The 23,889-nt window shown below is 34.8% G+C and overlaps 6 protein-coding genes across 7 annotated transcripts; 2 read left to right on the forward strand and 4 right to left on the reverse strand.

Annotated features, from left to right (window-relative positions):
• Window positions 1-152: 152 nt before the first annotated feature.
• Window positions 153-6,405, reverse strand: LOC126755628 (2-acylglycerol O-acyltransferase 2-like). Of its 2 annotated transcripts, XM_050468336.1 has the most exons (5): window positions 5,090-6,405; window positions 4,285-4,416; window positions 3,887-4,210; window positions 759-934; window positions 153-690 (listed from the first exon to the last, which is right to left on the reverse strand). In XM_050468336.1, the coding sequence occupies exons 1-5, from the start codon at window positions 5,293-5,295 to the stop codon at window positions 533-535; spliced, it is 996 nt and encodes a 331-aa protein (XP_050324293.1). In that variant the 5' UTR covers window positions 5,296-6,405; the 3' UTR covers window positions 153-532. The 2 variants fall into 2 exon arrangements, with proteins under 2 accessions (XP_050324293.1, XP_050324294.1); XM_050468337.1 differs by lacking the exon at window positions 5,090-6,405 and having other exon boundaries at window positions 4,285-4,692.
• A 3,957-nt stretch (window positions 6,406-10,362) lies between these two features.
• Window positions 10,363-12,691, forward strand: LOC126755622 (kinesin-like protein subito). The gene is made up of 5 exons (XM_050468324.1): window positions 10,363-11,011; window positions 11,072-11,661; window positions 11,724-12,133; window positions 12,208-12,388; window positions 12,454-12,691. Exons 1-5 carry the CDS (start codon window positions 10,465-10,467, stop codon window positions 12,550-12,552), a joined length of 1,827 nt encoding a protein of 608 aa, XP_050324281.1. The 5' UTR covers window positions 10,363-10,464; the 3' UTR covers window positions 12,553-12,691.
• A 322-nt stretch (window positions 12,692-13,013) lies between these two features.
• Window positions 13,014-14,044, reverse strand: LOC126755633 (protein FAM136A-like). The gene is made up of 3 exons (XM_050468344.1): window positions 13,894-14,044; window positions 13,660-13,824; window positions 13,014-13,593 (listed from the first exon to the last, which is right to left on the reverse strand). Exons 1-3 carry the CDS (start codon window positions 13,978-13,980, stop codon window positions 13,405-13,407), a joined length of 441 nt encoding a protein of 146 aa, XP_050324301.1. The 5' UTR covers window positions 13,981-14,044; the 3' UTR covers window positions 13,014-13,404.
• A 72-nt stretch (window positions 14,045-14,116) lies between these two features.
• On the reverse strand, window positions 14,117-15,027 carry LOC126755632 (protein FAM136A-like). The gene is made up of 3 exons (XM_050468342.1): window positions 14,835-15,027; window positions 14,606-14,770; window positions 14,117-14,535 (listed from the first exon to the last, which is right to left on the reverse strand). The coding sequence occupies exons 1-3, from the start codon at window positions 14,919-14,921 to the stop codon at window positions 14,347-14,349; spliced, it is 441 nt and encodes a 146-aa protein (XP_050324299.1). The 5' UTR covers window positions 14,922-15,027; the 3' UTR covers window positions 14,117-14,346.
• Window positions 15,028-15,378: 351 nt separating this feature from the next.
• LOC126755629 (28S ribosomal protein S28, mitochondrial) lies at window positions 15,379-16,246 on the forward strand. Its single transcript, XM_050468338.1, has 3 exons — window positions 15,379-15,763; window positions 15,824-15,945; window positions 16,005-16,246. Exons 1-3 carry the CDS (start codon window positions 15,458-15,460, stop codon window positions 16,171-16,173), a joined length of 597 nt encoding a protein of 198 aa, XP_050324295.1. The 5' UTR covers window positions 15,379-15,457; the 3' UTR covers window positions 16,174-16,246.
• Window positions 16,160-19,903, reverse strand: LOC126755627 (probable inactive tRNA-specific adenosine deaminase-like protein 3). The gene is made up of 2 exons (XM_050468335.1): window positions 19,717-19,903; window positions 16,160-17,428 (listed from the first exon to the last, which is right to left on the reverse strand). The coding sequence occupies exons 1-2, from the start codon at window positions 19,756-19,758 to the stop codon at window positions 16,280-16,282; spliced, it is 1,191 nt and encodes a 396-aa protein (XP_050324292.1). The 5' UTR covers window positions 19,759-19,903; the 3' UTR covers window positions 16,160-16,279.
• Window positions 19,904-23,889: the final 3,986 nt, after the last annotated feature.

The following is a 23,889-nucleotide window of genomic DNA, read 5'->3' on the forward strand; positions in this document are numbered from 1 at the left end:
TCGAAGTAATTGAATATTTAAACTTCGGCCATTGACTTTCGTTGGAGCAAGATCAATGTTGTACATACGAGAATTTACAAAGAGACTCCATAATCATTGAGCCTCTAAATTTACAGTTATTTCAGATATTACAAATGATAACCCAGTTAATATTCACTTTTTTCTTCTTCTTTATTGGCGATTACACCACTTACGCGTTTATAATCGAGTTTCACTCCTTTAAGTGGAATTATATTCACCTTTCTACAATAAATATTTGAGAGAAGAGAAATTCCGAATAACAAGAGAGTGGCGATCAAGAGCATGGAAGTTTAAACACTACCCGAGATTGTATCAAAAATATAAGAACAAATAATTAAAACAATGATAAAGAAGAAATATTTTTGTCTGACTTTAGAAAGCTCATTTAGAACTCGAAGATATACCGAGTAACAGTTACAGTTTTCTTATTTCCTTACAAAGGATACGAACAATCAAAGTGGTCATATAATTACCCGATTACAGCATCATCTAGTTATTACAATTAGCAAAATTACTTAATTACAAGTTTAACATTTTCGTAATTTTCGATGTAATGAATTTTGTGTGTCTCAAATAAATCTTTTACACCTTCAATGACTTTTTGATGAATTTCATCCACATATTCCGGTTGCGGGTTATCATTCTGTTGCACTTCGATTGGTTTGCCGACTGTAAGTTTATAAAAAATAGCTCAAGAAGTATTGAATATTATAGCGATTACATGCAGCGTTACTCACCCACTTGTACAATACGGCGCTTGAATGGAAGCGGAAGGCCACCACGTCCCTTTACTAGTATTATCGATATGCCCAGTAAGTATTTCACTAACAATTGCCAATGCAAGGCCCATTTACCATCCCAACGCTCGAAGCTGTCCACCTCACCGAAGGTGAAACATGGAACGATAGCAGCGCTGCGAGTGATGGAAAAGAGTTTTACTTACATATACATAACTATACATAAATACTACATGTAGTCCGAAGGGCCTATCGTAAGCAGTAAATAGTAAAAAACCTACTTTTATAAATTAATAGTCAATACCTACGTACATATGTATGTATAAATTCTTGATCTACAAGTACTACTATGAGACTTTGTTCATAATTTAAAATTCTTTATTTATTCTTCAAACTCTATATCATACCTCTCAAAGAAATCCACCTTAGCTCCAATATACATGTGGCTTACTTTTTTTCCAATTCGCTAGACAGTTGTTAGAGTCAATTTCCGGAACAGCCTTCAATGCGCGCAGCGATTCACGTTTAATGTCTTCAATTGACTCAAAGCAGTTTCCCCGGAGCGGTCGTTTGAGTTTACTGAATAGACAGAAATCACACGAAGCTAAATCAGGCGAATACGGTGGTTGTGGCACGATATTGCTTGAAAATTAGGCGAAAAACTCACTAAGAATCTATGCAGTATGCTACGGTACATTATCTTGATGCAAAAACTAAGATGGTAGGCCCATAATTTCGGCCTCTTTTTACGAAAACTTCGCGCAAACGATGCATAACACTCAAATAATATTCCTTATTGACAGTGTCGACGGAATTCGTAATGCGCTACACCTCGATAATCGAAGAAAACTGTTAACCTTGAATTTTGACCTGCTTTGACGCCGTTTTTCGGCTTCGGCTCACTGTGCGAAAGCACAGATCCAAGACTTATCATCCGTAGTAATACGTTTCATTATTTCGTCGTAGTCGGAAAGCATTATTTCACAGACGTAAGCGCGACGCTGTTTTTCAAGAATTTAGTTGATTTTGGAATCAATCGTGCTTTTACTTTTCTTAGGATCAAATGATTTTTCAAAATGGTTTTTACTGGTCCTTTCGATACTCCAACGATGCCAGTAAGATCTCTGACTGTTAATCGTCGATTCTCAAGCACCAAATCCCTTATGTTATTGACGTGATCATCAGTTGATGTTGATGACCGTCCTGGATGTGGTTCGTCGGCAAGGCAATCTCGATTTTGTACCAATCAAAAACACTTGCTCGCGACAAACAATTATCACCGAAGGCCTTTTCCAACATTATGAATATTTCACTACCAGAAATTTGATCCCACACACAAAATTCAATAGAATTTCTTCGTTGATTTTCAGAATTAATGATTGACCGCCTAAAGTTTCAAAGCTAGCAAAGATACGAAGCAACCAGGCCTTATTTGAGCCGGTATATAACTATAAAGTCTAGTAATTTAGCCGAGTTAGAATGATTCGATTTAAGTGAAATACTGTATGCAACGCTTTCTCCACAAATTTGTTGTTATTTTTAAGGTAATTCCATAATGTCACTCTCAAAGAAAGTCTAGCCCCTATTAACAAAAAACAGGAACAGTTATTGGGCACAAGAGGAATCTTTCAACAGCAAAGTCCTTCGCCAGGAACAGGTAGTAATCTCTTGGTGCCAGGTCCGCACCGTAAGGTGGAGGAATATCAAACAAAGTTCCCAGGGTTTCTGGCGATTCACTATCGATGTGTGATCGATTACTTCAATCAGATAGTCCAATTGTTGACAGTATTAAGAGTTTAGCGGTAGGGGAGCAACTCAAAGTAGATTATTCCCTTCCAATCCCTCCAATCCAAAGTAAAACTTTTCTGACCATCAATCCTTGAACAGCATTTGGCTTCATCAACGACCGTTTCCGCCATCAAATGAACCACTTTGAACTCATCGAGGTTTCATCAACAACTCGCAAAATCACAAAACTTGATCCATGAGGCCCATGAGCGAAGCAATCACATATATAGCGAATTTGGTTTTGGATATCAATGAAACTCTTTACATTCGATGCTTGCTGAAGTCCAGACGCTGAACTCAATTTTCGACGGTTTTCAAGCATAAATCGGCCGTAACTCCTGCAATTTCATTTTCGATATTCGTATGAAGTTTATCAATCGTCACTGGTTTGTTGGCACAGACCATAGACTTGACGTAGCCCCACAGGAAATAGTCTAACGGCGTCAAATCGCAAGACCGATTCGGCCAATTGACTGGGCCATTTCGTGAGATAACACGTTCACCAAACTAAGTTTTCAATAAATCGTTTTTAACATTTGCTGTGTAGCTTATGGCGCCATCCTGTTGGAACGACATATAATATTCGGTTATTATTGAGCGGTAGCTATTCCTATTCACAGTATTGTGCCGATCTTGATAATCACGGAAGAATTACAGCCGAATGACGCCGATGGCCGACAAACCGCATCAAACCGTAATTTTTCGGGATACAATGGTGACTCATGGATTGTGTGGATTGCTGCCTGACCAAAACGGATATTTTGCTTATGGACGAAGCCATTCAGCCAGAAATGTGCCTCAACGCTGAAGATGATTTTCAATTAATGCGCCAACCGCAATATTTTACGGGCACTTCTTTGATGCCTCGTGAACATTTTGTACTGTGTGTGGATTCAAATCTGCCTACTAGACGCTCAATTGTTGATCTGACAGAACGATTATGACGACCATAAATTGGTCATAGTGCTCTCAAAGTTGAGGCCATTGACTCCGAATTTCAGTAGCAAATTTTAATAATTTCGACTCGTTGTTGGATCGTCGTATCTTTGCATGATGAAATAGCAAACCTTACTGAAGAGAAATTTCAAAGGAACGGAAAAAATATGGCGTCGTTTGCTGACCCTATCCCTCTACTTTTCTGGCATCCCTATTAAAAAAACTTGTTACAGATATGTTCAAGAACTTCCAACTCTCTAGTATTCGGAAAACAATTTACGGAATGTTTATGCCACTACTACCACTTCTACACCTTCGGACCGGTTTAGCTCCTTACAGATATATTTATAACTCCTCAGAAAACCATACATACCTTGTACTATACTTTTTCTAACCATACATACCCACTTTTTATGGCTACACGAACAAATCCTTTACGTCTCAAAAATGTCAGCTCATATTGGCCAGGACGAGAGTCTAAAGCCTCCTGTGCACCGCCAACAATAATGAAAACCCCATTAGACGTGAAACCATCACCCTGCCAGCGACTGGTCAAATAATGCATCAAAGACTTTTCCGACACCGAAATAAAACCGCAAAGGCGCAAATATTCATACAAGAATGGCGTCAAATAGGTGGCATTCAAAATCGTCTGCCTCGGTCGTATACCGGGAAATAGTGCGAGCCAATTGTCAATGTCATATGTAATGTTAACGGTGCAGCCATAACTAATCATAAAAGTAAATAAATTAATTAGCAAATTGAATTAAACTGGAAAACTATACCGATTATGAAAACTTACGTCATAACACCGTGTGGAAAAGTCGCGAACACATAATGACGGTTGGCGGGTAAATCTACTGTTTTCACCAATTCGATTGGAAAATAACGGCGTAGTTGTTTCCAAAGCCAGTTACTGCGAAAGAATCGGATGCTTTAAGAAAGAAATTATTATTAATTTAGTTGCGGCAAAAGAAAAACTAGGCGAACTCAACAAAATCTGTAACGCAACAAAATTCCGTCACGTATGTATGTGCATATGTAAATAAATCTGTATTAGGGTGGAGCAAAAACTTTGAATTGTTTTTTTTTTTTGGTACTCTGAAAAATTGTTTGATAAAGAGAAGGCTCTCCAATTATGAGCTCTTAATTGTAACGGGAAGATCCTCCACCTAACGGTTTCCTATTTTTTTTTATAAATTTATAAGATTTATGGCCCTTTGCATATTGCCATACGGCGAACACCGCAGTCGATGGAACGACGAGATTGACATATAGTCCGGTCAATTTGGACAATTAAAATAAATAAAATTCCGGTAAAGCTGAATTCTTGTAGAGACCTTAGGTTTACCATAAAAAATAAAGTGTCAAAAATTCCCAAGTTTTAGGTTTTTTTGGAGTTTTCTCAAAAACGGTTAGTTTTATCGAAAAAATACCCCAGAGCAAAGTTGTAGGTCTTAAAATTCTCTATAAAAATGGTTCCTATGATGACCCACCATTTCCCAGATAGTTCAGTGAATTAAGAGATAGTGACTACGCTGGCTGCGTTATGTCATCCAAAAGAACGAAAACGCTCCAGCTCTGAAAGTATTCGAAGCAGTACCCACCGCGGAAAGCAAAGGAAGACCTCCACTCCGTTCGAAAGACCAATTGGCGCCAAACAGCGAAAAGGAAGAACGATTGGCGCGCTGTTGTAAACTCGGATATAACCGTGTAAATGGTGTCCACTCCAATAAAGAACAAAAAGATTTATTATATAAAACTCATACACTGGCCGACATATTCGACATAATATTAGAAAAACGAAAATCATTACATATGTAGTAATGGGAGCTGCAGTTGTGCCCAATTTTACTTATTTTTGCCAATACTTACTACATACTACAATATTAACATGCCACATACTAAAAAAATGTTCCCTGAGTTTTATACGAGTAAAGTACCTCACATACAATCACCACTCATATAGCGCAAAGTTAGCCGGATGTTCGAAAATCCTGATATTAGTTATATAGGGTCTAGGTCAAGTTTTCGCCCAATTTTTTCCATTTTAAACACAAAGGTACACTGAGTGAAACAGGCTATCCATTTTCATTGAGATAACTCACTTATTGACCGATATATGTTGTATAAAGTAAATCGGAAATTGGAAAACCTTTATATTAAGTATATGGGTGTGCTCAGGGAAATGTTGGTGATTCAACCCATTTTTAATACACCGAGATATTATTAAAAGGGAAATATTTTCTCTGAATTTCAATTGTGAATCCCATACATTGACCGGTATTTTTGGTCAAATGTCAACTATAGATACTGCGGCTTGAACATTTTTGGTTGGATTTGGACAATTTTGGTGATAAGATGACACACTCTAAAGACATGATTCGTGCAATGTTTTATCCTGTTATGCTTCTTGATTTGTGTACTGGAAAGTGAAAGAATCGAATGTGAGAAGAATGCCACGGTGGGTCCGGTGCCGAGATATTTAACCTAAAATTGGGCGGTACCGCGTTTATCGTCCCCAGCTCCCATAAAGCCCTCTCATACCATCTTGGGTAGGACCGATCTGGAATATTTAGTCATTGATGTGTCGCACTTTTAATAGTTTTTAGCAGTATAGTTATATGGGGAGAGAACGGGGTTATTTTCCGACTTCATCCACAGTGTAGATAATGGTAAGGGATTTATCGTGAGCAAATTTTGTTATTATAGCTAAGTGGTTTAAGAGTTAAAGTTTTACATTAAGCCAAATAGAGGACGGGGATACACCGACTTTGTCAAAATTTTTAGCCCGCAAATGCCTCTTGTTGCTCCGATCCCCTGTGCCAAATTACTGTTTTGTATCTTAGTGCTTAGTTATGGTCTTGTATAAGTTTTCGATTAATGGCGTTTTGTGGGCGTTGCAGTGGTCCGATTAAGTCCATCTACTAACTCCACCTTACTTTTTTATTATATTCTATACTATTATATTCTGTGGCACATGTTACAAGAGTATGAAAATAATATTGCAGTCGAAATATTAAATGAACTAATCTTGAGAAAAAAAGTAATTTTGGGGTTGCCACATGTTTAAAAAGTTATAGGAATAAAATTGATTTGAAAAAAGAATTTTGCAATAATTTAAGACCAGCAATTAGGCTTATTTATGTTAATTAAAGAGTTTTAATATGGCTTTAGAAGAGTTGCCACCTATTTAACTTTTCAGACTATTGAAAGTTATAAGAAAAGTAAAATATTACACCGTGAGTATCAGATGAAATAATTTTAAGAATGCTTGCAGTTAAAAAAAATTGGAGTGTTGCCACATGTTAAATTAATTTTGAATGAAAGTGTTACAAAATTCGAACGTTTTTATTCATTTAAGTGTAGTATTACGGCTTATTCATATTGATTACTGATCTATAAGAAGACTTACTAATTTTTAGAAGAATTGCCACCTATTTAACTTTTCATGCTATTAAAACTTATAAGAAAAGCAAAATATTACAATATGAGTATCAAATCAAATAATCTTAACAAGGCTACAACTTAAAAAAATTGTGAAGGGTTGCCACTAGGTTAACTTTTAATTTTATCAATACTTATAAGAAAATCATAATATTACAATATGAATGTCAAATTAATTGATCTAAAGATAGCTAATAGCTGAAAAAAATTTGAGGGGTTGCCACTTATTAAATCAATTTTGAATGAAATCGATATGAAAATCGATTTTTTCCAATAATTTAAGTGTAGTAATAAGGCTTATTTACATTAAAATTCTTAAAAGATTAGTCTACCAATTTTTAAGAAAAAGTTGCCACTAGTTTTTAATTTTCATGCATGTTCAGAATTATTATGATATTACCAAATATCGTACCAAATTGAAGAGTTTAAAAAAGCTTAAACAAATAGGAATGTTGCCACTTGTTTAAAAAGTTTTTGGAATAAAATTATTATGAAAAATAAATGTTTGCAATAATTTAGGTGTAGTTTTTATAATTTTATTTGTATTAAAATTTTATAAAAAAATTTTTTACAAATTTAAGAAAAAAGCTGCCACTTGTTTTAACTTTACACGCAATAAAACTAATACGGAAAACGAGTTTTACCATATGGGTATCAAACTAACGAGTTTAAATAGGCTTACACTTGGAAAAGGAGTTTGAGTGTTACCACATGCTTAAAAAAAATTTAAAATTGGAATAGAATTGATTTGAAAACCGAATTTATAACAATAAGATAAGATAAGAAAATAAATATGTAGCAACAAATATATACAAAAAAAATTGGAAAAAGAATTTTGAACGTTGCCACACGTTTAAGAAGTTTTCAGAATAAAATTGATTTGAAAAACGAATTTATGATAATAAGATAAGATAAAAAAATAAATATGTACTAACAAAAATATAAAAAAAATTGTTTGCTTATATAAGAAAATAAGCTGCCACTTATTTCAAATTTTCATGTAATAAAAATCATAAAAAAAAATTACAAAATTAATAACAATTTAAAGACTTAAGAAGGCTTATAGTTTGAAAACTTTCAGAGATGAGTTGCCACCTGCTTGAAACATGTTATTCAAAAAATTGGATAAAATAAATTCAATAATTAAAATAATTTACTCACCCATTTCCTTTGATGTTCAAAATGAATTTCGCGCTTGATATATGAATATAACAAATATAGAGAAGCATCGTTATTCTCCAAAAGAAGTTTCCATAAAGCTAAAATAGTTTACATAAAAACCAATTTATAATAAATAAATAATTACTCACAAGTAATCCAAGGGTCAGGATCCAGCAACACGAAAATACGATTGTGATTACCAACAAATACATTAGCGCAGCAAGTGCGCCCATAAATTGCCGAAACCCGTATCCGTGCTCTATTTTGGCCATTTTTTAAAAAGATATTTTTGCTTTAAACGTAAAATGTACCAACAACTTTTGTGTCACAACTGAAAGTGCTTATATAAAACTACCAACCATTGGCTCGCACTCCAAATATGAAAACAAAGTGCATATTCTAGCAATGGTAAAAACTCAAGCTTTTAAGTTAATCGAACCAATTAGTCACATAGCTTCATGCATGTTCTGCAGCTTTTATTAATTTTTTTTTAACACAATTTTTATAAATAATAGATCAGACTTTTTGCTAACCAATTTAGAATTAAAGTCACTAACAAAAACAAGTAAGGAAAAACTAGGTTCGAGAAACATTATGTTTAGGAACAATTAATTTAATTATAATATCACACATATTGACCTTTATATGTATGTACATACTTAAATCATTTAAAGTCAGCTGAAAATTCGAAAATAACTACACCGAGTTTATTGCAACTAGAGGAAAGTCTGAGCAGAAATCATTTACCCACAACATTAAACTAAAGCAAGTTTGGGAACATATTTCCACTAGATTTTATTAATGCAACTCAAAATTTGGCATACATATGTGGGGGCTACGTGAATTATTGAGTTTCAATAAGATCTCTCGCAGTTCTGATAATCCGATTCTGCCTCCGATTATCGCAAACGCTGCTTTTTGTCTTAGTAAGAAACACAGAAATGAGTCTCAATCCGAAGACTAAAAATAACCCAATGTATTTCAGGGTGTGGGTAAATGATCCTCTCAAACCAGTACAAGTGGAAATCCGCCAATAAATACTTTATGAATAGTAATGTTTTATTCAATATCCTTATTCTTATTTCTGTGAATCCCCAAATGTCTTAAATCGGGAATAGTTACGTAGGTTTTTTTTTTTTTTTTGATCGCCGAAAAAACAGCCCTTGGCTGGATAAAATGGGTCAATTCCGGTGTGTAGAACCAGCTGTAGTGGAAATTGAGCTGTTTTAATTATTGCTTTGAAGAATGTCCTGCATAAAACTAGTGGGCATGCAAAAAAAGAAGGCAGGTGCTCGATGCTGCCCTCTCCGCTACTTTCGCCGTTCTGAGGCTCAAAAGCATTAATCAACAGCGACCAACTTACATCGCTGAGAGGTTAAAAATGGTCAATCGTTTGAATTCGAATTTCTCTATTCATTTAATACCCTTTCCTCACGATCCGTTTTCTAGTGCAACACGCCGACCTCCGCTGGATATTGGTAAAATTATTTTTAATGTCGCATCTGGATCCGTTTACTTTTAATTTCTTGTGTCGTTCCCCGTGCAGTAAATTTCTTCAAGGTTCTTTTTTCTCTTTTGACTACAGCACACACGTGTGGAACAATAACCATTTGGCGGTTGCATATAACAATATTTCGTGAGAAGCATTGTGAATATTGCGCCAATACACTGTTTAATATTATTTGTGTTATAATACCATCCATTTCCGGCTGATCAAAACAAAGATTTGACAGTAAGTTTTATTGGTGTAAACAAAATTCAGTATCCACGGTTATTTTATGCATTCACAATAGAGATTTATTATAAAATTATGTATATCAAATAATCTTATAGTTTACTGCGCTTGGCCAAAAGTTATAATAATCAAACTATAAACACTTACTTTTCCGAGTGTTTTTGTTGCATAAGTACTGAAGGCCCAATACATACATTTGATATGCATAAACATTGTAAATTACGATTCGATCTTTATAACTCTATAATATAATGACGAAAGCAGAAGCGGATTGGTTCAATATATTTGATTAGTGTCCTACTTATAGTCATAATAATCTGAGTTTCTGTCGAAATATTATTCATAAATTGAATTTGAATTGGAGTTCACAAATTTATCTCCCTACACTGTACCATTGTGATTTACTCGTTGATTCAAAAAGAAGCAGCATTACTTACGTTTAAAATTTGTATTTAAAAAACCGGCAACCCTAGAGAATCCTTCAATTTTGAATTTAACCAGTCGCCTGTCATTATTTTTGTATGTTTACCCCGCGCCAATTCGAACTACAATAGTTCTGCAATTTTCTTTTAATTTACAGTTAATCCTACAATAATTTTGTATTTGTTAAAAAATATTCGTGAGCTAAAGCGGTTCATAATGTCAAATTCATTATCCGACCATAGTTCTCTTGGTAGCATGTGTGAAGAAGTGCGCCCGTCTTTTCTACGTGCGCGTGATCCATCCGTAGATCGATGTTTTCGGCCGCGACCAGACCGACAAGTAAGACTCTTCGATGAAATAAAAGAGGAAGGCCAAACTGAATATAGCAGCGATGCCGACGTTTCATCATCTTATGAAGACATATCCGTACCACTAAGTGAAGCGAGCAGTGATCTAAGCACAGACTCAAATGCTGCTTTAGTATATTTACGTTTGAAACCAGTTACACAAATATCAACTTCGTATACAATTTCAACTGCGGGTAATGTGCTTGTAACTGGGCCTCCCAATGATGCATCAACAACAAGCAACAACAAAAGTAAAATAGAACAGCATTATAGTTTCTCGGCAGTGTTTGATAGCGCCGTAAAACAGGATGAAGTGTATCGTATTTGTGTAGCACCACGCATTGAAAACCAGACTGACAGCTTTACAGTGCTGACATACGGCACCTCGGGTTCGGGCAAAACATTCACATTGCTCGGTAAGTGAGATTTGTAAGGATTACTAAGATAAGAAATAAAGGGAGATTTATTACTCTTAGGTACGCCCAGCAAGCCAGGCATTGTGCCACGTGCAGTAGAGAATATATTCCGTATGAATGCGTCCAATATTTACCCACAACCTGCACTTAAATTAGAGAAAGGTTGTGCCTGCATTTTAGACGATGAAGCGCTAGCCCGCGAAGAAAACATGCGTCAGACGTTGCTGGAGTCATGCGTTGGACTAAACGCAGACCATGAGCTGCTGGAGAAAACGATAAAATCAGAGCATGACTTTCAAACTATCGTGCAGGATGAAGTATCCGTATTCATTTGGATATCATTCGTGGAAATATACAATGAATTGGTATTTGATTTGTTAGCACCACCGTCACAACAGCCAAAAACCAGCCAACAAATGGCCCCACCACAACGAAAGGGTCTAAAAATTGTTACAAACGACGGCAAAGTTTTCATACAAGGTCTAACCTCAGTTTATGTGAAATCGTGTTCAGAAAGCCTGAAATTGTTACACTGGGGTCTACAACATGTTTCTTATGCATCCACTTCTATTAATGCTAACTCGAGCCGCTCGCATTGTATATTTTTTATTGACATAATTAAATACTACAGCACCGGTGTGGTTGTCGATGTAAGTCTTTGAAGTTTGCTATAGCTTCATGGTTATGCTTAAAAGGCTAATTTTATTTTCAGACTTCCTACAAATTCTGCGATTTAGCGGGTTCTGAACGTTTAAGTAAAACACGTAACGTTGGTTCGCGTCTCAACGAAGCTAAAGGTATTAATACGTCACTTATGACGCTCGGGCGCTGTCTGGATGCAGCTAATAATAATAAAAAATTGAAAACCAAGGGCCAGGTGATACCAGTGCGTGAATCGAAATTAACAATGTTATTACAAAGTGCCTTGTTAGGCAAAGAAAAGCTCACAATGATAGTGAATGTCACACCCATGGACACATTTTATGAAGAAAACATGAATGTGCTGCGATTTTCTGCAATTGCTAAGAATATTACATTCAAACAGCCGCCAAAACCAGTGAATAAGTCGCGTTATTCGTTTGTTGTTGAGAAGGCTAAGTCAGCTGCTGAAGAGAACATATTGTAAGCATGTGGAAATTAGTTTATTTTTTATTTTTTTTTAATTCAATTAACATATTTCATAATGTTGCACACAGTTTACGCAGTGAGGTGGAGCGTTTGCAATCGGAAATGCAATATCGTTTACTCGAACAAGAACGGATTTTGCGCAAGGAACTGGTCGAGTCATTTGAGAAGAAATTGGAGGAAAAGCAGAAGGATCACGAGCAAAGCTTGAAGCATGAACTACAAATGCAGCAACGTTTGCATGATTTAAAGGTATAAAATATTAGCAATTTCAAGATTATTTTGTTGCTAAGCATTTAACTTTTTTCTCAATTTAGATCGCTTCGCTCAAACGACAATATGAAAATCAAATTGAAGATCTGCGCGATCAACTCGAAGAAGAGGAAACAGAAAAGAAGCGTCGTACATTAGAATAACAGTAGCTAAATTAGAATCACTATTTAAATATATTTGTGTAGAGTATCTTTTGTTATGTTAGTTAAACTTTATTACATTTATTGTATGTGCTTTTAAATTATTAAAATGTAATTTCGTTTCCTACTTTTTATACTGACACCGTGCCACTTTTTTAAATATTAAATGGAAATTGAATTTTTTTTTCTTAAAATACGGTGGTTAACGGTTAATTTAGTTTTTGACTCGGCTTTGAAATTGTCAATACTAAAATGCTCATTTTTTGTTTTTTTTTTTTTTTTGCAGAGATTATTGCTGTCATTCTACATATTAGTTGCTGTTTTTCGTTTCGTCCAAGAATACAGCGTTAACTTTGGTTATACCCTTCTCAAATAAATAAGATTCTATACAAGGCATTTATTTTGATCGGTCCGTTTATATAACATGATATATTGGGCCGATCTGAACAATTTCTTCGGAGATTGTACCGTTACCTTAAATATTGTTCAATGCCAAATTTGCTGAATTTTGATCGTTCAGTTTTTATGACAGCTATGCATATGCAATATATGCACCGATATCGGTGGTTCCCACAAATGAACAGCTTTTTGGAGGGAAATGGACAGGTTCAAAAATTCTGATATATATCTCAAAAACTGAGGAATTAGCGCCAAGCTGATAATTCATATATTTATTTTATAGTTTCCCACGTTTCATGGGGATTACAAAATTCGTTGCAAACTTAACCTCCCCTGTTCGGGGATTAATAATAATTAACCATTTACCTTACTCATCAAGTTTTAATTTTAGTTTATAAAACACACACATTACAACATAATTTTTATTACAATTTATTTACAGCTTCAGCAACTTTTCTATGCTTGTGGCAAAGCTTTAGGACCTTTCTCCAAGACAGCCTTTATAGTCTTCATCATAGTTGGTATAAGGCCAATATGTCTATCCACACATGCCACCGTACAATATTCGAAATGATGTTGATATTTGGCGAGTTCTGCTTCTCCAGGATTTAATGGCAGCCTTTCTCGAGCATCTTCGCTGCATTTCTTCAAATTGTTTACAAAAAAATTGTAAATGCAAAATACAAATAAATACAAGTTTTAAAGGCACACCATAACACAATTTTGCAAACGTCCTTGAAACTGTCCCAATTCATGCTGCAAATAGTCCTGAGCTTTAGTAAGCGGTACGGCGCAACCCTCAATGCAAGTCTGCACGGAATCTAAGGTCCCACGTTGGTCGTCACAACATTTAGATGCACATAAATGCATTTCTGACTGGCTTAGACAAATTATTCGAGTTAAAGCTGTCTTTCCAAAAAAAATTGAGCGTTGCTGCATACCAACCTGCATTTTGCGTAAGTGACTTGAATACATTTCGTTGATCATATCAGATACGGCGCGTTCTACGCGTTTACGTTGTTGTTCTATCATTTACAAGTGAGTACCCTTAAGCGGGAAGTTGAACGATGTATCCTTACGTTTAGTTGTTTGCCTAACACATTAGCTAAAATTGATTTGCCAACGATTTGTTAAATTTGAATTTTCGTTGAAATAAACTGGTACCAAATTAGTTGTTTGACATAAATTCTAAATGCTTTTCTTTATTACTCCACATTTATATTTTTTAACAAACAAAACAACTGTTCCTTATTTACTGTGCAATTTATGTTTGAAATATAATCGTGTTTAATTGTTACACACATTTTAAAAACGTCAATGATTAGACATGCCCACTAATATCTTTTTTAAGTCAAGATATTTATCGAAATTTGAGAATATTGCTGGTTATGCTGGCAATTAAACTTGAGGTATGGACTCTGGACCTTTCGCCAATACGGATTTTATTGTTTTCATCATAGTAGGTATTAATCCGACATGCTTGTCTACACACTGTATAGCGCAGCGTTCAAATTGGTCGGTATATTTGGCAATATCAGATTCGGAGGGATTTGGCGGCATTTTCACTTTTACATCATCGTTACATTGCTTAAAAAAGAAAGGTTTTGTTCAAGCTGATTTTCCTTATATGTAGGGATAAGTTAGCAATCGGGCTTACCATAACACATCGCTGCAGGCGCCCCTGAAATTCACCCAACTCGTGTTGAACGTAGTTTTGAGCGCGTGTCAATGGTGCCGAACACCTATCAACACATCTCTGAACACTGTCAAGGCTGGAATTCATATCCTGACAACATTTTGCCGCACATAAATGCATGTCTGTCTACAATTATATTTCGAGGATCATATAAGTTACAGGGTAAACATTTAGTTTGTCACCGGCTCACCTGCATTTTACGTAAATGAGTTTTATCCATATCGTCTACCATCTCTGTGACGGCACGTTCAATGCGTTGTCTCTGTTGTTCGATCATATTTACAATTTAATTAAAAATTTAACAAAATTACACAATAATTGTTGTAAATTGCAGTTGAGGTGTTATGAGTAGAAAACCAGAAAACGTGCAGCGATTGCAGCAGCTGATAAGAGAAAAATTGGGTAAATGTCAAACTTCAGATAAACATATAATATACGTTCTCTGGATAAACGTCTAATCAGCTGACAGCAGTGTAACCGTGCTGAGTAAACGTAAGACCGTATAAAATTGTAGTATTTCAATAGTATATCGTAAAAAATACAATTTTTGTAAACTAAAAGATAATAATATTTTAGAAACATAAGTAGCGAAAAAAGTCCTGTGAGATGTTGCTTAGGACGTCATTATAAATAGATAATTCAAAATCTAAAAAATCAACATATTTTATTTTAAATGTTGCTAAATCTATTTAAGTGTCATGTATGCAACCCCATCAGCTGTTGTTATGGTGGAATAAGCTTTTGTCATAACACTTTATAACCTAAAATTATACTCTAGTACGAATCATTAAATCTGCTATTTTTGAACAAAAAATGTATTCCTTGTACAAAATAACCACAGTAGCCGTTCGCGCTGCACAAATACCAAATATATTATCACGTCCATCAAACTTACACAAAAAGCTGGACCTTCGAACGTTGTGTACAACCAAAGGTATCACAGAAGACACTCAAAATGCCAATGTCGAAAAGGAAACAATAGTGGCGAGTGGTGCAAGTGCAAAAAGTGGGTTTGCACTAGCTTTTGAAAAGCACACAGAGGCTGCTACTAATAAGCCTGAAGAAGTTGTTGACGACGAAACGTTTGCTGCATTGTTAAGAAAGTCAAAATTTATAGATGTAAATAATCAACGATCATTCTTCTAATGAATAATAATATACATAATTTTACAATTTTAGCTAGGGGATCCCGAGGGCAAGATTGTCAGCGGTAAGATCTTTCACGTTGTTGGGGATGATTTATACATAGATTTTGGCTGGAAGTTTCATTGTGTATGCACACGTCCGACACGCAACAGCGAGTAAGTAATTAAATTGTTTAAGAAAAATATATGTATGTGTATGTAATTTACACTTTTAGGGACTATGTACGTGGAGCACGAGTGAGGTTACGCATTAAAGATTTGGAACTCTCAACCAAATTTTTGGGTTCAGAAAAGGATTTGACTATTTTAGAAGCCGACTGTCATTTGCTTGGTCTGTTATCATCCCCAGCAAGGCAAAGCACAAAGTCGATTAATGTGAATTAAGAATAAAATGTATTTGCATCAAATATATTCGTAATCAATTGTTATCAAATAAAGTTTACTACTTAATTGTAAACCTTTTATTGTAACACTTAAATATATTACGACGTCAACTATAAATTGCATTGTTTGATTGGTCTATCTTCTTACATTGAAAAACTTCATAATGGTGATTTAATTCCTTGACTGCGTGCAGCTTCAAGCGTGTAACTAATGCACCATTATCAGAGCATTTTTCGAAATAAACTCTGCGCACTCGACTGTGTACAAGCGCCATAGCACACATTAGACACGGTTCTTGGCTTAAATACAAATCATATCCAGTACATAAATATGGGCCATATTTTTCTAAGTTATCCACATTTTGAGTACTATTTTCCTCACTGATATCACATTTTATTTTAGCTCTGGGTAATTCTGCACCAATTTGTATATCCTTAAATCTCTTATCGGTTCGTATGAATTCTAAAATCCGTTTGGGAATACCACTTATGACGGGATTCACTTTTATATCATTGTAAATATCTTCGTCGACATTTTCGAATTCATGCGAAACCTCTTTTCGCCAAGCGCCACCATCTTGTGTACGTGCTACGAAATCTACAAGCAGCATTGGACAATGCATTACTGGACTAATTGATGTTCCACTACTTGCCAAAGCAACAACTCCCCCAGTTCGTGGATCAATGCAGATACCACACGGTTTGCTAAGTTCCAACTCATTTTTAATAGCTTCCAAGAAATGCATAATTTTTGAATGGAATTTTCGCTCCTTCTCATTAAATATACTACCATTGTGGAGTGATTCCATATATTTGTCTGGATGAAATTTGCAAGGCCAATATGTTTGCGCCAGCTCATATTGCCAACGGAGTAAGGGCGGTAAAGCAGGAACATCACCTTCACGTACGTTTTTACACAAAAGATTAACCACATCATGATTAAGTCCCACTGTTTCTAAGTACTGACTTATACTATGGCCATTTAAACCATTAACTTTGCACAAAAGAATATCCTGTTGTCGTACACGTTTTAAATGCTGCAAGTTCATTTGTTCCAGAGGCAGCATTTTAGATAGTTCCAGCATTACATTTGATATTTGGCGCTTATTGTCCAATTCACTTAGGTAAACTCTAACACGTGGAACCTCTTTGAAGTATTCATCAGTCAATATGGCAGAGGCATACCACTCGGGATTGTCACTTAATTTCAAACGTTTTATTGGCCGAGATTTATCGTCCTCCATAACAAAACACCGCTAAATCAAATATGAATCAACAAGAGTTAAATAAAAGAATTATATACAACAATATGTATGTATACATATGAATATATGTATGTATATTAAGCAGAGAACGTATATATAAATTTACGTTCTCTGCTTTTGTGGTTCTTCCTCATTTTCTAAACATTTATAACCAGCTGTTTCATCAAAGTCACTATTGAACCAAAATAAACAAAAAACGCCAAAAGAGGACGCGCTGTTGAACTTTGAAGGCCATGGTGAAATTAAGCTACGATCGTAAAGTTCTAAAATTTTTTCAACGAAACTCCTTCGTGTGACACACCAAATCATTCTTATCAAATTAAATCATGTATTTATTTATTCTTTAATCATTTAAGTTTGCAACTAATTTCACTTTTTTTATGAAACCGAATGAGACCAAATGTTTACAAACCAAACCTCCTCCTACTTATTTTTTAAAATGACTTAGAGCACTGGCACCTGCGTATCAAATAAAAACAAACAAGTCAAAAATCAGCCGATAAATGGAGAGAAGAAGCAGTAGTAATAAATGCTACCATCTTTAATGAGAAAGTCTGTATTCGTTATTACTATGCATTTTCGTTCAAAAACTGTATAAAAAATATAAAACAGAGTAAATGGATTGATTTCTTAATTTTCAAAACTTATGATTTTTACTTCATATTGACTCGACACCTCGCAGATTGTGCTAATGGTGTTAATGTAAAAGCGTCACAATCGTAACAATTGACAGTGGCATCACCGGCAATCCGATGATAAAATTTGGCAGCAACAAAGTTGTTGAGGAGCTTCATTTGGTGAAATTGACAAATTGATTGTGAAGAAATCAAACAACGCATCAGTTTTAATTTTAATAATCAATAATCATAACATAAAATAGCCTTTAAATAATTCAACCGACATCACGTGCAAGTGCTTGGACGTTATAGTTATTTTTCTCGGCAACAACAACCTACCCTCACCTCGCTTTACAAAATACCGTTCTATCAGTGCACCTGAATTCTTAATAAGTGGGCCTGGTGGACCGGATAACAGTTATTTTTTCTACATATATGTATAGTGACTAAAAAAGAAGAACGTGAATAACAATTTGATATAACGGTGACGTAGACAAAGCGAAATGGAAATCGGTGAGTAAAAACGCGTATTCCGCTAACAAAACTCATATAATCGATAAACAATTACCGTGCTTCGACCCACCCTTCACCCCCACCTAACACTGTGTCAACGACAGTATAGTGTCATGATTCCATACCATATTAATTACGGTTATTTTAATAGTTTTTTACCAGAAACGGAATAAGAGAAAAATTGGGTAAAATTTAGATTAGCATCCCTGGATTTCGGGGATAAAATGGGTGTCACTGGAAAGGTGGCGTTCTCCGATAAATGGAGAGATATACATTTAAATGCTACCATCTTTAATGAGAAAGTTTGTATTCGTTATTACATGCACGTTCAAAAACTGTAAAAAAATTTTGAGTAAATGATTGATTTGTTAATTTTCAAAACTTATGATTTTTACTTCATATTGACTAACGTTTCTGCATATTAATTTTTTTAATATTTGGTAAATAAAGCTTTATTGTAATTATTTTAGCGTCACAATTCGTAACAATTTGACAGAAAAGGGTTCCGATGATAAAATTTGGCAGCAACAAAGTTGTTGAGGAGCTTCATTTGGTGAAATTGACAAATTGATTGTGAAGAAATCAAACAACGCATCAGTTTTAATTTTAATAATCAATAATCATAACATAAAATAGCCTTTAAATAATTCCGCTGCAAGTGCTTGGACGTTATAGTTATTTTTCTCGGCAACAACAACCTACCCTCACCTCGCTTTACAAAAAGTCTATCAGTAATATAACCGGATAAAAAAGTTATTTTTTCACATATATGTATAGTGACTAAAAAAGAAGAACGTGAATAACAATTTGATATAACGGTGACGTAGACAAAGCGAAATGGAAATCGGTGAGTAAAAACGCGTATTCCGCTAACAAAACTCATATAATCGATAAACAATTACCGTGCTTCGACCCACCCTTCACCCCCACCTAACACTGTGTCAACGACAGTATAGTGTCATGATTCCATACCATATTAATTACGGTTATTTTAATAGTCTTTTACCAGCAGCGGAATAAGAGAAATAATTTATTTTGTATGTAAAATATGGTGATGTTTATTTAAAATATTCATGTGCGCCGTGTTTACACAATGTTTTGTTATAAAATGACGTTGCAAATTAAAACAAAAATATATTTTTCACTTACCATAATGTGCCAAAAGCGACCACCGCCCCGTCGCACTACCATCTCCTACATCTATTTGTGTCTTGCACTTTCCCAATGTTTACAACGTTCGTGTGTTTGTTTTCATGATATTGTCGGTACTCACCGGCTGTAGCCATAAAAACGCGCTAGCCGTTCATTCGCTCTCAAAAGTCGCGCCACCATTTACGCCGGGAGCACTAATTGACCTTGGTTTCTTATTGGATGTTGAGGCTCGCGCCATTTCTACGTTAACGTAGTTAGTGCTACCAGATGTAATGCAAAAAATATGTTCTAAATCATGTTACGTTGCGAACAGTGGGTAGTTTTGAAAATGCAGTTTTGAAATTATAAAACAAGTAATAATTGTGAAAATAACATCATAAATAATTATGCAATTTCATTGGCAGCTGACTTTCTTTCTTTCATGTTTTAAATTATTAATGCCCCGTGTAGCTCTCGTAGTATTTCGAACTTGCAGCTATAAATAGTACTATACAATTTCCGCAACAAATATTTTATTTATTTAATAACCGATGACTTATATAAATAAACAATATTTTCATTCTGTTGACATTTGTGGGCAAGTGCATGTATATTCACATATAAATACGTACTCATGCATATAAAGTTCCGATTACAATATTTTTCATTGTTTTAATTGTTTTTTTTAGTAAATAAAAAACTTTATTAAAATAATGTTTTTTTTTTTACTTAAAATATTCTGTTCTATTTGTAAAGATTTTATAGAAAAACATTTAATGATTACTACTAAAGGCAAGTTAGACAAAAAAAAATTATATATTACCTGTTGCAAACCGCAGGAACTTTTGTGCACCAACCATTCTACCAGTTTTTAATCAGTGAGTAGTTTAAAAAAAAGTGTATTTTATTAATTCCCCATGCAAGTTTGTGTAATGCTCCTGAGTAACATACCTTGGCCGGATATAAATCAGATTCCGTTTCGTTTTGAGGAGAGTTAACTAAATCGGAAACGATATATCAAAAGATATGTTGAAAAAATCACAATTTCCTGTAATAATTACTAGCGGAAATAAAGAAATATCTAAAATAATATTACGGCTATCCAATAATTAATGATTTTTAAAAAGGAGATAAAAAGAGTATATGTATAGAAAGCTTAGCTGAAATCAAAGTGTTGTTTATAAGAGCAGCTTATTTTTCATAACGAAATTTGGTTTAATTAATTTTTGTAGACTATAACAATATATAAACATATGTATGTACATACATCGCGATTAATCGCATGATTGGAAGCTGTTTAAGTTCATGTTTCTATGAATATGGTCGCGTGTAATCAGTATATGAACACATGCCTATGTGTAGTGATCACAACGATTTTAAAAGAATCACCTCATCATCGTTTGCCTTTGATTGCGCTAGACGAATGTGTTTTATCTCCACAGCGTCCGACATTGACATTGTTGATGTATCACTATGCTTCTGTTATTCTCTTATTTTGCATCTTATGCAGCAATAAGAAATAATGTTCAATATATAAATACTAATATTTTGCGGTTCGTTATCAATATTGAAGGCTGGTACAAATGTTGGATAATTGTATGGGTGCACGTTGCTAACGACTAAAAATTATATAATATTAAATCAAGAAAGTACTATAAGTATGTCTATAAGTTTGTAGTATTTGCTCTGCCGAGGCAATTTTTATATTGAAATTTAATCTTGGCACGCGTATGTTTTTTTTGTGTCGCTTCTTGTGGAGCCTCGGAAATTTTGTTTGATATGCACATATTCATATATGTATACTTATGTTAGTGCAGAACCGTATAGGTGTATTTACATTCATTTAAATAATTCTAAATGCGTGAAATTCGCACAACTGCGTTTTTTAATTTTTTTAATTAGCTGGAATGAGTTTGACTTTGACGCAATGGTTCATATCAGACCAATGTGGCATATCGCTGCCCTACAATGTGACTGACCCAAAACTCCTACTTATCCAAAAACGACCAGCATGCAACGAGTCCCCGCATGACTCTAACCTCCTCTTTGCATGCACATTTGACACCCCTCTTCCTATGGTCTGACCCCGTCGAAACATCACGTTTCCTGGCCTACAGTTGGATGATCTTGACGACAAATTATCTGAACCTTATCACCCTAACGGGGACTAGATAACCGTTACAACAACAACGTAACTGCTTAAATTGGAACAGAGTAGCATATAGCTGTCATTCAAACTCGATTGTCAAATAAATCAAAATAAAGATGTTATACTATACAAAATGCACGCATGCAGAGTATTATAATTTCAGTGTAGTTAAAATTAACGCTTTATCTTCTTACCGCTACCACTGTTCTGATTTCTTTTTTGTTTTTGTTTTGTTTTTTTGTACCGGCATAAGACATGCAGATAATTTTTAGAGATGTTGTTGAGGTGAGAATCCTTAAACGAATACAAATTTCAGTCCATATCGGTTAAAAAGTTCCCACGACAGAACCATATACCCACTAAATGCCATTGGTAAACGATTCAGATCTTACAAATATACAGATGTTGTTTGAAAAATAAACTCTTTTTTATGAATATAAGTTGAACAACCTTTGAATTATTTGTTGTAGATACTTAAATAAATTTGTGATACTCTCAATGTATGTATGTGTGTTGTTTGTTTATGTGTGGAATGTAGTAGCTTAGCACTATTCACAAACTCATACTAATCACTAATCAGGTGGCACTTATTGCACAACAAATACATACATAATACATATGTAAATGAAGGAAATTTTTATTAATGTATTGATTTCAAGTATAATTGTAAAAGGTCTATTTATTTCAAATAAATGTCAAATATTGCAAAGTATTCACATACATATTCATGTGATAAGCAGCTAGTCGCACGCGTTCTGAATGTTTCCTCCGGAGCAAGCGCAAGCTATTGTATATATAAAGAACTACTGTATATAATTAACTGTGTATGTATGACCGTGCTCCTTCATAAATATGCACCTGTACATGTGCTTATATCTGTATGCATATGTATATCTCTAAGCGATCGGCAACTAAACAGTGGCTCAGACGGGCGCTTGGCACAGCACAACGGCACGCACCACAGCTAAGCTTAGCACAGCACATCACAGCGCAGCGCCGCGCCACACTCAAGGCGGCAATCCAATTCAATCCAATTCCATTTGCCAGCAGTAGGTCAAGCGTATGTGATAACATTGTTGAATGGTGGATTTCAAGTTTCAGTTACCGCTCGACCGCCGACCACTCAAGAAGTTCACAAAAATTTTCGTGTGAATGCCGTATAAACAAAACGCATACACACATATATCTATATACAGCCAAGCTAATCGTACTATAAGTGATCGTGTATGGGAAATGTGCTTTCATTGAGGCATAGTCGGCTTTTAAAAACGCTGCGAGTTTTGCTAAATTGGAAATGTGCGTATTAACTGCTATTTGAGTGTTATTTTGGCATGCAAATATTATACGTAGATAATAACTGCATATCGTATATAAAGTTGATTCAATAATTCAGTGGAATATTTGCGCCAAATTCAGTGACAACTAAGGTTAAAAGAAGTAAAAACAATACAAACGCTTGAATGCAAATGCATATTAGTTAAAACACTTGGTGCTATACAAATTGATTGCGAAATATTCGAGGATTATATATTTATGTAAATACAATATTTTTGTGTTAATAAAGTATGAGTGTTAATTAGAGGATGTTCTAAGAAACCTGCGAATGTACTTATGTATGTATATATGTATGTATATTTTCAAGACCTGCATTAATATCCGGCCAAGGATTGTTGGCATATGAGCGTTCCAAAAAAATAGATGTGAAAAATTTTGAGCTGTTGGAAATAGTACAATAACAACGTTAAGGGGTCAGTAGGGTGATCTTTTTTCTTTTTTTTTTTTTGCATTTTCTGTTTCCTTATACCCTTAGAATTAATGTAGAAACCCCACTTTACTATTGGAAGGTTTCGAAAAAGGCCCAAAAATAATAATACCGCTCGACGTTCCGAGCGCTCGGAGTGCACACACACTATCTTTAAACGCATTTTTCTCAAAACACTTTTTTAAACTGGCGGACATGATACCGGTCCAACTACTCAACCGATTTGCTTAATTTTTTTTTTTAAGTTCACAAAACACCTGGCTATCGTTCCTAAACTTTT

Source organism: Bactrocera neohumeralis, chromosome 4 (assembly GCF_024586455.1).
Source record: "Bactrocera neohumeralis isolate Rockhampton chromosome 4, APGP_CSIRO_Bneo_wtdbg2-racon-allhic-juicebox.fasta_v2, whole genome shotgun sequence".
Classification (NCBI taxonomy): domain Eukaryota; kingdom Metazoa; phylum Arthropoda; class Insecta; order Diptera; family Tephritidae; genus Bactrocera; species Bactrocera neohumeralis.

Bases quoted from the DNA above. Each gene is read 5' to 3' on its own strand.
- LOC126755628 (XM_050468336.1), bottom strand. From the start codon at position 5,295: ATGATTTTCGTTTTTCTAATATTATGTCGAATATGTCGGCCAGTGTAT. The intron at 4,211-4,284 runs GTAAGTTTTCAT...TTTTATGATTAG, and splicing joins TTTCCACACGGTGTTATGAC to TTATGGCTGCACCGTTAACA. The intron at 691-758 runs GTGAGTAACGCT...ATAAACTTACAG, and splicing joins GCGCCGTATTGTACAAGTGG to TCGGCAAACCAATCGAAGTG.
- LOC126755622 (XM_050468324.1), top strand. From the start codon at position 10,465: ATGTCAAATTCATTATCCGACCATAGTTCTCTTGGTAGCATGTGTGAA. The intron at 11,012-11,071 runs GTAAGTGAGATT...TATTACTCTTAG, and splicing joins CAAAACATTCACATTGCTCG to GTACGCCCAGCAAGCCAGGC. The intron at 11,662-11,723 runs GTAAGTCTTTGA...TTTTATTTTCAG, and splicing joins GCACCGGTGTGGTTGTCGAT to ACTTCCTACAAATTCTGCGA.
- LOC126755633 (XM_050468344.1), bottom strand. From the start codon at position 13,980: ATGATAGAACAACAACGTAAACGCGTAGAACGCGCCGTATCTGATATG. The intron at 13,825-13,893 runs GTTGGTATGCAG...TGTCTAAGCCAG, and splicing joins GTCACTTACGCAAAATGCAG to TCAGAAATGCATTTATGTGC. The intron at 13,594-13,659 runs GTGTGCCTTTAA...AACAATTTGAAG, and splicing joins GTTTGCAAAATTGTGTTATG to AAATGCAGCGAAGATGCTCG.
- LOC126755632 (XM_050468342.1), bottom strand. From the start codon at position 14,921: ATGATCGAACAACAGAGACAACGCATTGAACGTGCCGTCACAGAGATG. The intron at 14,771-14,834 runs GTGAGCCGGTGA...ATATAATTGTAG, and splicing joins CTCATTTACGTAAAATGCAG to ACAGACATGCATTTATGTGC. The intron at 14,536-14,605 runs GTAAGCCCGATT...TTCTTTTTTAAG, and splicing joins GCCTGCAGCGATGTGTTATG to CAATGTAACGATGATGTAAA.
- LOC126755629 (XM_050468338.1), top strand. From the start codon at position 15,458: ATGTATTCCTTGTACAAAATAACCACAGTAGCCGTTCGCGCTGCACAA. The intron at 15,764-15,823 runs GTAAATAATCAA...TTACAATTTTAG, and splicing joins GAAAGTCAAAATTTATAGAT to CTAGGGGATCCCGAGGGCAA. The intron at 15,946-16,004 runs GTAAGTAATTAA...TTACACTTTTAG, and splicing joins CGTCCGACACGCAACAGCGA to GGACTATGTACGTGGAGCAC.
- LOC126755627 (XM_050468335.1), bottom strand. From the start codon at position 19,758: ATGGTAGTGCGACGGGGCGGTGGTCGCTTTTGGCACATTATG. The intron at 17,429-19,716 runs GTAAGTGAAAAA...TATTTGATTTAG, and splicing joins GTCGCTTTTGGCACATTATG to CGGTGTTTTGTTATGGAGGA.